At 38.2% G+C, this 14,880-nt stretch overlaps 1 protein-coding gene across 12 annotated transcripts in view; it reads left to right on the forward strand.

Annotated features, from left to right (window-relative positions):
* The window catches only part of BPTF (bromodomain PHD finger transcription factor), a 52,505-nt gene that overhangs the window by 12,027 nt on the left and 25,598 nt on the right, over positions 1-14,880 (forward strand). For 9 of the 12 annotated variants that reach the window (XM_053960250.1, XM_053960246.1, XM_053960256.1 and 6 more), the window contains exons 2-11: positions 26-848; positions 7,324-7,547; positions 7,693-7,893; positions 8,382-8,570; positions 11,186-11,350; positions 11,525-11,700; positions 12,566-12,921; positions 13,199-13,330; positions 13,862-13,991; positions 14,506-14,641. In XM_053960250.1, the coding sequence (XP_053816225.1) occupies positions 26-848; positions 7,324-7,547; positions 7,693-7,893; positions 8,382-8,570; positions 11,186-11,350; positions 11,525-11,700; positions 12,566-12,921; positions 13,199-13,330; positions 13,862-13,991; positions 14,506-14,641 (2,532 nt within the window). Of the gene's footprint in view, positions 1-25; positions 849-7,323; positions 7,548-7,692; positions 7,894-8,381; positions 8,571-11,185; positions 11,351-11,524; positions 11,701-12,565; positions 12,922-13,198; positions 13,331-13,861; positions 13,992-14,505; positions 14,642-14,880 lie in introns of those variants that run through there. The other 3 variants (XM_053960258.1, XM_053960252.1, XM_053960254.1) reach the window with 3 other exon arrangements.

Consider the following 14,880-nt stretch of genomic DNA (forward strand, 5'->3'; position numbering starts at 1 on the left):
TTCTTACTGTTGTTTCTTATTCCAGGTAGGAGAAGACAGAGAGCACATCGTCCTCGTTCTCCAATATTGGAAGAAAAAGATATCCCACCCTTGGAGTTTCCTAAATCCTCAGAGGACTTAATGGTGCCTAGTGAGCATATAATGAATGTTATTGCCATCTATGAGGTACTAAGGAACTTTGGCACTGTTTTGCGCCTCTCTCCTTTTCGTTTTGAGGACTTCTGTGCTGCTCTGGTAAGTCAAGAGCAGTGCACACTTATGGCAGAGATGCATATAGTGCTGTTAAAAGCAGTTTTACGTGAAGAAGACACTTCAAATACTACCTTTGGACCTGCTGACCTCAAAGATAGCGTTAATTCCACTTTGTATTTCATAGATGGAATGACGTGGCCAGAGGTTCTGCGGGTATATTGTGAGAGTGACAAGGAATACCATCATGTTCTTCCTTACCAAGAGACAGAGGACTATCCTTATGGACCAGTAGAGAATAAAATCAAAGTTCTGCAGTTCTTAGTGGATCAGTTTCTTACCACAAACATTGCACGTGAGGAGTTAATGTCAGAAGGTGTTATTCAGTATGATGATCATTGTAGGGTTTGTCACAAACTTGGGGATTTGCTTTGCTGTGAGACTTGCTCGGCCGTGTACCACTTGGAGTGTGTGAAACCCCCCCTGGAGGAGGTGCCCGAAGACGAGTGGCAGTGCGAGGTCTGCGTGGCACATAAAGTGCCCGGAGTGACTGACTGTGTGGCTGAAATCCAAAAAAACAAACCATACATCCGACACGAACCGATCGGATACGACAGGCACCGGCGGAAATACTGGTTCCTGAACAGGAGAATCATCATGTAAGTGAGCTAATCACTGCTTAATTCCTGAACAATAATACTGTGGTTTTAATACATCATTTAAATTGCTGTTACCATCTTAAAATTGTTCTTTCTTTAGATAAGGCTGTTGCTTGCTGTTTTCTAAGGAGATTACTAAAGACCGTGTAAATAATCCAGATTTATCCAAAATTAATATTCTTAAAATCTATACATAAAAAGGACATAAAAACAGGACCTTGGGCTTAATATTAATGTGCCTAAAACACATGAATGTGAGGCAAAGAAAGGGAATATTAATGAGAACTCCCCAGTTTCTTGTAGAAATTACTGAAAAGAAGTTTGATTCTTTTTATGATCACATGGTGCGTAGGAGGACACTACTTGTGGTCTGTCACCTGCTTAAGCAGTGTTTGGCTGCCAGGTTCTGGTACCAATTTGATGCTCTGCCTTTGAAGCTGAAACTTTCAGAGATGCTCAAAGGAACTCATTGTTACTAGAAATGCAGAAAATGTTGCATTGAACGTTGCTCTGTAGTGCAAAGAAAGTCACCACAGAATATCATGCCTGTCTTCGAGGGAGGTACTGTGTGTGTTTCACACAATTTCTTGTTACTGGTTGGTCTCAAGATACAAATGTACCTCAAAATATTAATAGGAATCAAACCCTTGCTAGTGATGGCATTGTGCCCTGGATTTTACCTGAAAAGTTGAATCTGAAATTCATTTTTCACAGGAAAATGGCTAAAGATTGGTTTTCTCATAAAAGACTGTTCTTATCCAATTGTTCTCATAGTGGAGGAGAAACAATATTTAAGTGAGATCAGTGCTATTGTTAAATTAGGAGAAATAGAGATTTTAGCAGAGCTCTAAAAACACAGAAACACAGTTTTCCATTCAGTGTTACAGAGAAAATAAACCACAGCTGGGTACCTTAACAGAATTTCATACAAAGCAGGTTATAGTGAATGTTAAGATAGTCGCTAGCGTATTTAACAGGGACTGTGAGGTCTGCTGATGGTGTCACATCTTGGCAAAGAAGACACTTCTAAGGGCTCATGGTATTCCTTTAAAATGTGGGGCTGTTTCTCTGGAGTATTGTCAGCTGATGCTTTAAGTATTAATTATCTCTGCTCTGTTTCCTGTGTTCTTCTTTCATATTTTTAAAAAAAGAGTCCATGTTTTATCTTTTTTCGTTTCTCTGGGTTATAAATGTCACAGTAATGCCAAGTAACCCTTCAAAGGATGCAGGGAATCTTTTATACTCTTCTCTTTTTTTTCCCTATATATATGCTTCATGTTTATACTCAGTTACATGCTCCACAGTAAGGGGTGGATCATTCAGGTGGTTCACCAGGATGTGATGAGCACCTGAAGCTGATGATATCCCAATTATTCCATTGCTTCATACAGAATTTCCTACCTTTTGTTTTCAGAAAATGTGTTGAAATCTTGATTTTCACAAAGAGCCTGGTTATAAAGGACACATAACTGGGGTTATTTTTGCTCTAGTTACTTGTGCTTTAATAAATTAGGGTTACCTCTGCCTTGGTTTTGTATCTTTCCCCTCAAACTCTTGAGGAAAAAGTTGTTCAAAGGTTGGGTTTGTCTTCACTGCTCTCTGTACTGGCAGAGATCTGGGAATTAACATTAAAAAATCTACATCACTCAGGATTTTGAGATAAATGAGCAGACTTTGTTTCCTCCCTGTATGTAGGCAGATAGGTGATTATTTTTAACCAAACTTGATCTGTGAAACAATGTTTTTTTCCCAGTGAAGTAGAGTATTTGATGTTCAGAAGGTTTTGATACAGGCAGTACTTCAACATACTTCAAACTAAAATGAATCATGCAGGTGCTTCATGATCCTTTGAAATCTGCACATGTGAGAGTTGCTTCTTTCTAGCACATTGGTAGTAGTTCTAACTGCACTCAGAAGAGACATCCTCAGAAGTTAAATGTATTGAATTTTTAAAAACCAATATTTTGTATTCCTTTTAGGTGTTCTGTGGGCAAATTATATCATAAGGGGGCAAAAGTAGTACACAACTTAATTCCAGGAAAATGCAACTTTAATAACCGACATTGACATTAAACTCAGTACTTTCAGTTTTCAAATGCATTAAGCATGCTGTATTCCAACCACAACCTTTTGCATATATTTACTTATTTATTTATATATACACACTGAACAGGATCAAACCACACCTGATATCTTGGATAACTGAAGCGTAACTTAAGGGATAACTGCCTAATTCTAAAACCTGAGATTCATGAAATTATATTATCATATCAACTTTATTAAAATGAATAGAGTATATTCCTCAATGACATGCGATCAAATGTATCAGAGGAAACGAATAGATCTAAAAATAATCTGCACAAATACCAATTTGAAATCCTGCCCAGGAGGATTAGAGAACTGAAATCCTAAATTCTTGGTGGTTTTGTTTCTCAAAAGGGTTTTCAGAGCTTTTTACTTCTTCACTCCTCTCCCCCTTTAAATGTCAGAAATCCAACCTACTGCTGGTTTTCCTACCTTTTAAAGGGTTTTGTAGGCTTGTTCCCTGATACTTTATTTCCATCACTTGCCTTTTTTAAGCCCATCATTGTGGGTTTATTTCTCTTTTCCACCTCTTCTGTTTCACAGAGATGGAAAAATGGACACCTCATGAACAAATATCAACAAGATTAAAACAAAAAAACAGGCCAAGAGCAAATTAATTCCTGACGTTTTTGTTTCAAGCTGTTTACAAATTAAGGATAATGCCTCTAGGTCAGTTGCATTTGTTTTACTTGTGAAGATTATTTCTGCAAGTTATTAACTCAGGAAATTTGGGACTTTGACTTGCATTGTCCTTCTAAACTGCTGCAGTGTTTTAACAAGTTTATCATCATAGAAATATTGAGATGCTTTGGATATAGCAATTATCGGCAAAAGAAGATAATGAAACACTGTTTGGCTTTCATTTTGATAGCAGAAATAAGATGCACATTGTTATTCCTGAGTTGTATGGATCTTCCTCAACAGACAAAAGCAGTTTCAGCTTTTTTTTTCTGCAAGATTTGTCATGCTGTTTATGTTCTTAGAGGGTCCTCCTTTATTTTCTCCAGTTAGTTAACAAGGGTTTGGGTCTTCATTTGAATAGATTGCTTTAAACAGTTCCCTGAATTCTTCCATTTCCAACTGTATCATCATGGAATTTAGGAAGTATCTGCTACTACTACTAGTACTAAATATTTTGATATCAACTTACTTGGAAATTTTGATTATCTTCTCGGTCGCATTTATCAGTTTATAAACTTGTCTCTGCAGCCTGCCAGTGAATAGTTCCTGGCAGCCAAGGAGGCTGAAAGAGGTAGGAAATAGTCATGTGATTCTTTTCTCCCTCCTTGGCCTCACTTATTGTGTGTGACTCAGCTGAGTCACCCTGTCCAGCACCAAGCTGGCAAATGTCTGGACTGGCCGAGAAAAATGTTGGGAACTGGTCCTTGTGCAGCCTTGGATATTTCCATCTTTTTATGACAGCCCCTCTGATCTCTTCAGAGGGTAAAAGTTGTGTCCCTTTAGTAAACACAAGAAGATGTTAAGAGAAAGTTAGTTGGAATTATATAATTGTTAATTTAAGTCTTATCTAAGTTGGCCAAAACGGATTGCATGGAATGATTCCTGCTGTGTGCTCCAAGTCTTCCCCTGGCACACATCTGAATCTTGGAAAGAAGTCTGGCCAGAGATGAGTTTGGTGTAAGCACACAGACCAATCAGTTTGTGCCATTTCACATTCTGTCTGTGCTTTTTCAAGAGAAAACTCTTTAATTCCTGAAATTCTTTTGTTAAGGTTGTGATAGTCTTCAGATCAAAACAAACTTTATGCTCAAACCCTGATACAAATGAAGTAGAAGGGTATTAAAATACTCTTGGATACCTCATTGTCTGTTTCTAGAATATTATCTGAGCAGTTCTTTAATGGGCAGGACTCGAATCACACATAGAGGGATCAGTTCTAGGTGCTTTCTGCAGAATACTCTTGGTGGTCTGATGTCTCAGCTCTGCACACTGAGCCTCAGGGTTTACTGGTCTGCAATACAGCAAACCTTTACCGGTGCTGAAGGCTTTTTCTTGAGTTATCCAGGGAAACTGAAAAGCAGTTAATTGCTTTTCAGTCCAATGGAACCTTGCAAACCTAGAATAGAAAGGGCTGATGGGAAGGGAAAAGCCAGATGCTGCTTGGGATGTTCAGGTGACACACATGCTCACCCTGGCTGCATTAGTGCAGCTGGAGCAGTCTCACATTTGCTGAATGGGGAGAAACATGAAAATAAGAAAACACTTGGATGATCACCATGAAAATGGAAGCAATATGTACAAGATGCTTCTCTGGCAGATGGATGCAGACACAGCCTTCCTCATGGAGAGATGAGAATATATTGTCAGACTTGATCTCAAAGGTCTTTTCCAGCCAAAGTGACTCTCTCATTCTATATAAAGTGTTTATATTGTTGCATATCTAGGTCATATTAGAGGATATATAAATGGCATTATCTCTCTAGCAAATAATCCTGTAACAGCTACAACAGAGGGGTTCAAAATGAAAGATTCAAGTTCCCTTTTTGGTCAGTTAGTTAAGAAATAGAGTAATAACAGCATCATATTCTACAGGAGCACAGCAGCCTTACAACTGCTTGCACTTGCCATTTCCCTTGGGCACTTGCCAGGGAAAGCTCAGAAGGTACCCATTCCCTGTCCTTTGTAGTTAAGCTTTTTTTTTTCATCCTTTTATTTCCTCTCACTGTGTAAAGCCCTATTCTTGCATTCTCATCTTCCTCTCCATCTTGGTTTTTGGATGTTTGCCTTTATCTTCCTTCTCTGTGGCTTTTGTTCAGCACCAGTAATGAAAGTGCTGTCATTCCTATTGTTATTAGTAAATAACTCTTGGTTTAGAGGAAACATGGTTTAAACAGTAATTTTTCTTCGACATGGAAGTTTACAGGCCTAGAATATTCCATAGAGTTGAATGATTGTCAGTGTTCAGCTGTTACATTTTGGTGCATTGTATGTGACGTTCTTCCTGAAATGAGCTGTTTTCTGAGAAAACTTGTCAAATGTAATAGGTTGGTGTGGTTAAAACTAATGGGATGTTGGCAGTTTAGAGGAATAAATGGGTAAAGCAGAATTAGTTGCTTTTCATGAGCAAAGGCCTTTATCAGAGAGATGCAAATTTCTTTGCAGAACACCAGGTTTTATAATCAAAACCAAAAGTCTGTTCTGTAATAATGGTTATGACAAGTTAGTAGTTGAATTTTGTGTAATACTGCCTCTATTAACTTCACAACCATCTTATTTCAGTAGCGTTCTGTTTGAGTTGCAAGTATTAATTGTTTCACAAATACAGAGTGGGAGGCAGTTGATCAACAGCAATCAAATTGCCTTAAGGTTGTTTGTCCTTCTGAATCCCTGAAGCCAATTTGTGCCATTTTTAATATATAAGCCACGGGAAGGGAACCAGTAGAGAGGAACCTGCAACAAACCCCACAAGGGCAGATATTTAAGATTTACAGTCAGCTTCCCATTGCTGTCAGCACTCTGGGTTAGGGTTCTCAGTGAGCCACAGGCCTGCAGTGCTAGAACAGGGGGTGCAAGCACAGCAGTAGTTTAGTCCCTCTGCCCAGGTGAGGGCCAGGCTGGCAATCAGTGCCATCCACACGGTGTGGGGAGCACTGGGATGTGCTGTGGAAATGAGTGGATGGGCTCATGCCAGCCTGGATCTGGCTGCTGCTGCTCCCCAGGGTTTGCCAAGCCAAGCTGAAATCCAGCAGCTGCAGAGCCACTTGGAGCATCCTCCCTGTGCTCTGCAGGCTCCAGGAGAGCCTGTTACCTGGGGTATTGCTGGAGCTCCCTTGGGTCTGTGGCCCTGCTGAGGTGCTGTTGGCACCAGTTATTCTGGACTCATGGGGTCATGGAGTACTGCAGATTAAAAATGTGGAAATCCCTTGATCTTTTCAAAGGGGTTGTATTATGACTCATCCCTTATTGGTGCTCTCACAGGTGGATGCTGTAGGATGCCAATATAAAATATTTTATGAATGTGACATTCTGTACTTCGAATTTTCTAACTCTGTATTTTCCTGAATATGCTGTCAGAAGCTACCATTATGGATTCTGGATTTACAAATAATTTCAGGCTTAGTAGTAAATTACTGGTTACAGAAATAGTAAACATAATAAGAATAAATCTTATTGTCAGATTGGACAAACCAGGTTTAAGGAGACTTCAAAGCTTTCCTGAGGAAGTTGTCATGAGAACTAAGGGGATGAAGAAAGGGAAGGAAACAAGAAAGGAATATTGATATTAAACTGGGTGCATTATGAGCAATGTGATTTGTTTATTCACACTCAGGTATTGACATTTCATAGTGCTCTGCAGAAAGCAGGTGATAGCAATTTTTGTCATTTATCCAGATATTTTAAAATCAATATTTTTTAAATACTCCTACAGAGAGGAAGATTCAGAAAGTGAGAAGGATAAGAAGATCTGGTACTACAGCACAAAGATCCAGCTGGCAGAGTTAATTGAATGCCTGGACAAGGATTACTGGGAAGCTGACCTATGCAAAACCCTGGACGAGATGCGTGAAGAAGTTCATCGGCACATGGATGTGACAGAAGACCTTACAAACAAAGCAAGGGGCAGCAACAAGTCTTTCCTTTCTGCAGCAAATGGTAGGAATATTTTATGTAATGGGAATAGATACTGCACTTTGATTCAAATCTAGTTTATCTTACATGATTTATGTCATGTTATTTGTGCTCTGTGGCTCTGTAGGTGGTTTGTTGTTTCATGCTGACAACATGCTTTATATTGTAGACGAAATTTTGGACATTATCAGAGCAAGAAAAGGAGAAATAGTGGAAGATAAAAACACAGGAGATGAGGAAGCAGAAAAGGCCAAAAGTGATGTTGATAATGACCAGACAGATGCTGAGAGAGACAAGGAAGAATCTGGAGACCAGGATAAAATTGAGGAAACACACAGTGAGCAAGATGTGGAAAAAGAGAGAACAGAAGGTAAAGAAACTGACTGTGCTTTAACAGCTCCATTTAAGTGAAGTGAACCCCACATTTATTTAGGTGTTGATGTGATACTTTCTTTGTATGATACTCCAAGGTATTTCTGTAATAGGTGGTATTTGTCAGTTCCTTTCTGCTTTGTGCTTTGTTGGAGTTGTTCTTGTTAAGTAATTTCACCAACTTTCCTACTTCTGTACAGCTGGCTCCTAGATACCCTGCCTTGAGGTACAGGTGGCACTTACAGGTTGTGATCAGCATGTTTGTAGAAAGCCACAATTTTTAACTTTTTCCTACTCGCAGTTGGTTTGTTCTTTGATTCTGAGACAATACCATCTAGTGAAAAAAAGGAAGGGAAAAAGCTTGCTGGTTTTCAGCATTATCAAACAAACAAAGCTGCTGAAGTTGCTTTCTATGGATGATGCCAAATGACATCCTAAGGCATAATAAAGAACATCCCTAAAGTTTTGTTGTGCGTTTTACTATAGAGGCAACAGTCCTTGGGGATAAAAGTAACTCTGTGACCTCCAGCACTGATGACAGCACCACAAATCCTTCTGCAGGAGAGAATAGTTGCTCTGAAGGGAAGGACGCAGTGGGGTGTCAGTCAGAAACCCTTGATAGCAACAACGTGGCAGAGAAGAAGGTGGCATCAGAGCTCCCTCTGGAACTCTCAGGTACAGAAGGCACTGTTACCAATGCCTCTGTAATTTGGGGAATCTGTTTTTCTCTCTGATTTGTCCACTAAAACCATTCCCAGCATACATCACTCATGCTGTTTGCTTGCAGTGCCATCCTTTACTGCTACGTTGTCATTATTAACATTTCAAAGTTAATTTTCTTGCAACTAGTGCTTGAAATTTGTGGTCCTCCATGACATTAGCATTTGTTTCCATGCCTTCCGAAGACGACTATGGCTAAGCTTTTTATTTTCTGTTTTCTGTATATTTTATTTTTCATAGTGATCTGTAATGATTGTTAGCATCCTCTCAAAGTTTATTTCAAATCTAATTTGCTGCTGGCTTGTTTATTATTTTAATCTGTCATTTACTGTATAAATTACTAACAAAGCATTTTCATTCACAAGAATAAACCATTGCACTGAAATGTCAAGATTAAAATTGTCATGCTGGAAATTTTAAACAGGTTTCAGAATTATAAGCACAAGGATTATTGTATTTTAACATGTTTTGTTCTTCCATGTCAGTGACTCAAAGGTAGTAATATACACTATTTAAAATCAGACAAACTTACTTTTGCTTTAGGAATAAGTGGGAGTTGATTAGGTGTAACATGAAGTATGAGTGTACTATTCTAAAATTACTTTATATTACATTGAGAATTATATTCTATTACAGGATTTACTACATAACTAGATGTTGTTCTAAACAGGTGATCACCATTAAAATTATCAGGATTTTATTTTCAGTTTTATTCTCAGTTCTTAAAAGTCTGAACATGTGTGATGTGAACATACTCGGTGTGTTATGTTTTAAAAAGGGGTAGTAAATGTTTTCTCTCCTACAGAAATAGTTCTCCAAGCAGTCACAGTCTGCAACTTTTCATCTTATGAAAGTCAATGCATCCAAACCTTGTAATAAACTTTCTGAACAGGACAGAATGAGAGCTAAGATTAATCTGTAATCTGCAAGCCTCATAATAATACTTTCTAAGTACAGAAAATGCCCTGATGTACAAGACAAAAACCATATATTTTAGATACATGACCAAGTATTTTTGCCAGTTCTCCTATTTTTTATTCCCTTTTAAAGTTAAAATAACTGTGTAGAGGTTTAATGGAAAAGATACAGACTATAATTTTATTTCAGACACCTTTATAGGGTTTGTATTTTATTTTAAAGATTCACTTACATATTTATCATTATTTATTATACTTTCACAAGTACTTTTCTCCTTCCAAAGCTTCTACGTGAGTTGTATATTTGTGGGCTCTTTTTCTGTAGGAAAGTGTGTGTGGAGAGGGTTTTTCCCTCGTGTCTGGTTCATTATACTCACAGCAATGTTTGTGTTCTTACTATGAAATTTCAGTTTGAGACTCTCAGAGAGAGGGAGAGATACTGAACCAGGATCAGTGAGGCAATTATCCCCAGAAGAGGGGGGAAATATGAGTAAAATGCAGAGGTAGATGAGAATATCTGTTACCATCCTTGTTAAATGCAATTTGGATAATAATCTTTATTAAGAGTATGGTTTGGGTGCTTCCACCCTCTTCCAAATAGCAGCCATGGAAACAGGTCCATTTTTCCTCATAGTAAAAAGGGAAGTTGATCAAACACTGGTGGTCACCCATTTGGCACAGAAATCAAGATACATTCAGATTAGGGATCCTCTAAGAATTCCAGAATATTTATCTGATCCCTCTGCTAGGAGTGAATATTTCACACAAAACGGGTTTTGTTCTCTCACTTTTCTTAACATCAGAATCCCTGATGCTTTGGAAGAATTCTAGAAACAGGCAGCTCTTGTAGATTTTAAACAGCTGAGCTGTCTCTCTTTGGCTCTAAGCCCAGAAGACATTGCTGGGTTTGCTGGTTTGAGGGATGGGGGCTTGTTCCTACTGGGAGGGTGGAGGGATTTAGTTTGAGGTAGCTGCAATTCAATGATATTTAGTCAAAAATTCCAACTGGGGCAGCATAACAGGTGAGGTGACAACAAAGTTCAGAGCTGTCAAGACACAGCAACGAGACAGCTGAGGACCAGGAACCCATTTGAAGCCACATCAAGACCCATCAGATCAGGAAGGGGCTGATATTTTAAGTGGGCTGATACTTAGAGTGGTGCCAATGGAACAGAAATATGTGGGATTCCTGAGAATTAAGGTGCTGAGGAAGAGACAATCAAAGACTCATTGGAAGGCAGGGGAAATGGAAAGGTGTGTGCTCTGAGGAACAGCTAAAGCACAAGAAAATGAAAAGAGAGAAAATCAGATGCTTCAGGAAGACCAAATTTTATGAATTCTAAATGCAAAATGGTCTCGGGGTTATCTGTGTGTGCATTTACAGAAAAAAATTGTCTTGGATGAAATACAAATATATTTTAAATACAGGTATGAATTTCAGTTCTTCAGAGATGTAGAAGTTGAAACTGCTTGAAACAGAAGAAAAAATACTTTTGTGGATACAGTGCTCTGAAGGGAATTAATATTTTCTATGTGTTTCCCTCCAGTCCAGCAAAACATGTTCATCTGCCTTTTTTTTGATGAAAACTTTTAAAAAGTTGCATTGATCCAATTCAAAAGGAAAAAACTAAAACTGAAGTTGTTCTTTTGTAGAAGAAACTGGTCAGATGATCCCCAGCAGTGGTTCTGCTGCACCTCCACAGGCAGATGTTGAGAACAGCAGTGGCAGCGAGCTGGGCTCTGGCCAGAATGACTCCATTAAGACTCTTGATGATGCTGAAAATGCAGAGAGGGGATCCCAGGCTTCAGAGGATATAGGTAATAATAATGATGGTGATGATAATTATATTAATAATAAGGATTATAAGGATCTCCAACTTCCATTTTATGCATCTTTTCACTAACTTTCTGTTCTTTTTGTAACTACCATACATCACTAGAAAACTTCCAATTTTTAAGTTTGTTTTAAAAACCTTTTTTATTCCTGGGCAGGAGAGAAATCCAATGGTGACAGAAGTGATTCTCCAGGTGCAGGGAAGGGCACGCCAGGCTCGACACGGATGCTCACCAGATTGAGAAATCCAGACAGCAAACTGAGCCAGTTGAAAAGCCAGCAGGTTGCTGCTGCAGCAAATGAAGCAAATAAGTTATATAAAGAAACCAGAGAGGTTTGTGCACATCTTGGAAAACTCAAAGAACGACAAAAAATGTTCTGGGAAAATGTCAATTTCTTTAAAGGATACTAAATTTTACTGAAAAGTTTAAAAAAGTGATTTCTTTCAGGCAATGGAAGTACTTTTTAAAAAAGTCAGTAATAATAAATTAGCAAATGGTGAAATTGTAATATCACAGGAAGCTTTTTTCCCCCCTTTTTGTTTACTCTCTTCAGTGCTCTCTGCAGAGCGATGGCAGTGACCCAATGCACTGGTGTAGTTGTTTTGTATGACTGGGCTGTTTGTTGTTCTGGTTCTGTTTTTTTTAAGTAGCCCAGTTTTTCCAGGAAGGAAATGCTCAACTGTTGGGACCTTTTTTGCAGTTAAATGTCTGCATATTATTTGGTATATTAATTTTATTTTTGTTAATTGATTTTCCATGTAAGTTAACACTTAGTGAATTTATTGATTAGTCCAATTAGTCCAATGATGTTATCTATGCCATGTTTTCAAAGTCTAGGATAGTTGTTTCCTAAGCTTCATGTCTGAATTCTGTGATGTACCAAGGAGGGGGTTCACAGAGGGCTTGCCTGAGGTTAGTGAAGCTGCTTTCCCAGAGCTCTCTCCCTCCATAGGCACAATCAGGACAGCAAAACAGGTCCTGTTTAGTTAAGTTAATCTGGGAATATCCTAACTCTGTAGACAGGCAATGAAGTACATCTATTGGTATATTGGATAAACAGTTATTTGTTTCTACACACTGGTGCAGGGTATTTTTGTTCTTTTATAGATAGATGTTTGAAGCCTAAATCTTAAATAAGTAAATAGAAGGAATTACTTTACAGATTCACTGAAAAGTTTCCAATATTTCTTCCATAAGGTTCTGGTGGTCAACTCTCAAGGTGAAGTTTCCCGAGTGAACACCAAGAAGGATGTTGTGATTAAAGGAAATATCAACAACTATTTCAAACTGGGGCAGGAGGGGAAGTACCGTGTTTATCACAATCAATATGCCACCAATTCCTTTGCTTTGAACAAGCATCAGCACAGGGAGGACCATGACAAGAGGCGACACCTCTCACACAAATTCTGCCTGACTCCAGCTGGAGAGTTCAAATGGAATGGGTCTGTGCATGGCTCCAAAGTTCTCACCATATCCACCCTGAGGCTGACCATTATTCAGCTAGAAAACAATATCCCAGCATCCTTCCTTCACCCTAATTGGGCTTCCCACAGGTAAATGAATAAATGGAAATACATATTTTCATATTTTACTTGTGGTTTTGCTAGCAGTGTTAATAAACAATAGTCTTTGTTTTTTCAAATCTGTGATTTCCAAGCACTGTGCTTCACACTAATGAAACGTGTGTGTTTATGATGGAGACTAAAAGGGTTGTACATTTGAGTAAAGTATTACTACAGGAGTTTTTATCCTACCATGAAGTCTTCTTAAAATGGCAAGCTATATTAGTGCATGTATATGTTTCAGATGGTTCTCTTTTTTCCAATTTAGGTCTAACTGGATTAAGGCTGTTCAGATGTGCAGCAAACCCAGAGAATTTGCACTAGCACTGGCTATATTGGAGTGTGCAATCAAACCAGTTGTCATGCTGCCCATCTGGCGGGAATCCTTGGGGCATACGAGGTAAAATTAATAAATATTAAAATATTCTTGAATATGAGAATTTTACTTTGGTTTGCAACTGCTAGTTCCTCTAAGCCTGTAAGAATTATATTTAAATTGAAATAGTCATTCAGCACTTAAATTGTATTTTCTCAAACAGAAACACTGAAAAACCATGACAATATTTTTACAGTGTCATTGCTGCTGCATTTGTTTTATCTGAGCCACAGTCTCAAAACTGCTAAAACTCTGTGAGAGTAGAAGAGCAAATTTCAGTACTCTCAGTTCATTGGAGTCTGGGTTTTGTCTCTCTTTTTGTCATAGGAGCAGAAAATAGATGTGTCTGGTGTTAGACACAATTGCATCCAGCTGTGTTTGTCCCACTGAAATAGCAAAAAAAGTGATGTTCCTGTTACAAGTAATACCTGATAGTGGGCATTCCTCTTAACTGCAGATATTTAAACTTATTCAAAGGTGTATTATGTGCTGTTGACATCTTATATTTGCTTGCAAGATCCTGTACTTAAATGCACTTAAATCTGTATGGATTAGATTACGCAGAATGACAGCAATAGAAAGAGAAGAAAAGGAGAAAGTGAAAAAAAAGGAGAGAAAACAAGAAGAAGAAGAAACAATGCAACAAGCTACATGGGTGAAATACACATTTCCTGTCAAACACCAGGTGAGGGTTTCTTTTGTGGGAGGAACAAAGAAAACACAGAAACTGTTAATTTCTGACTCTCTGTTTTCATTTAAGGTTACAGTGTTCATGTCCTTGTGTTACTCCTAATGGAAGTAGGAACCATGGCCATATATTCAAGCACATTATCTTGGTCTGAGCTGAATTTGATGTGTCATGCTCTTATTGACACTGCCTGAGTGACAGATACGAGTCTGCAAATGCAGCCTTTCCTAATGGAAGGTTCTAGGGGGTTATTGGAATCTTGTCTGTGTCTGTCCCTGTCCCACTCCCTCTCCACAAAAAAATCCAGCCTTTGGAAGATTGCATAATATGATGGGAACTACTGTAGAAACCTTTATATTCTCCTGTAGTAGATATTAACTACTTCTGTTGGAGTAGTTCTTTGCTCTGCACTTGTTGTAACAAAACACAGAGGTTGATTCAAAAACTCCTATAAACATTAATAATGCAGCAAATAGCATCATTAATATTACTTTTTAAAAAATATTTACAGGTTTGGAAGCAAAAAGGAGAGGAATATAGGGTAACAGGATATGGTGGCTGGAGCTGGATTAGTAAAACCCATGTCCACAGGTTTATGCCCAAACTGCCAGGAAATACTAATGCAAATTACAGAAAATTGCTATCAAGTAAGTGTCTGCATTGGTTACATTTTTTTTTAATTGCAGATTCATTTGTGTGTAATTTTTCTTAAGGAGACTTCAGGAGTAATTTTCCAGCAATGCTTTTGTGGGTATCTGGTAATCTTGGTCAGTGTAACCTGTTCAGTTGTCACAGACATTTTGTAGCTACATTAAATTGTTTAAATTATGTTGTGTGTAATACTTGTGCATCTTTGTATAGCCTTATTTACATTAAAGGTAGATAA

Source organism: Vidua chalybeata, chromosome 19 (assembly GCF_026979565.1).
Source record: "Vidua chalybeata isolate OUT-0048 chromosome 19, bVidCha1 merged haplotype, whole genome shotgun sequence".
Lineage (NCBI taxonomy): Eukaryota > Metazoa > Chordata > Aves > Passeriformes > Viduidae > Vidua > Vidua chalybeata.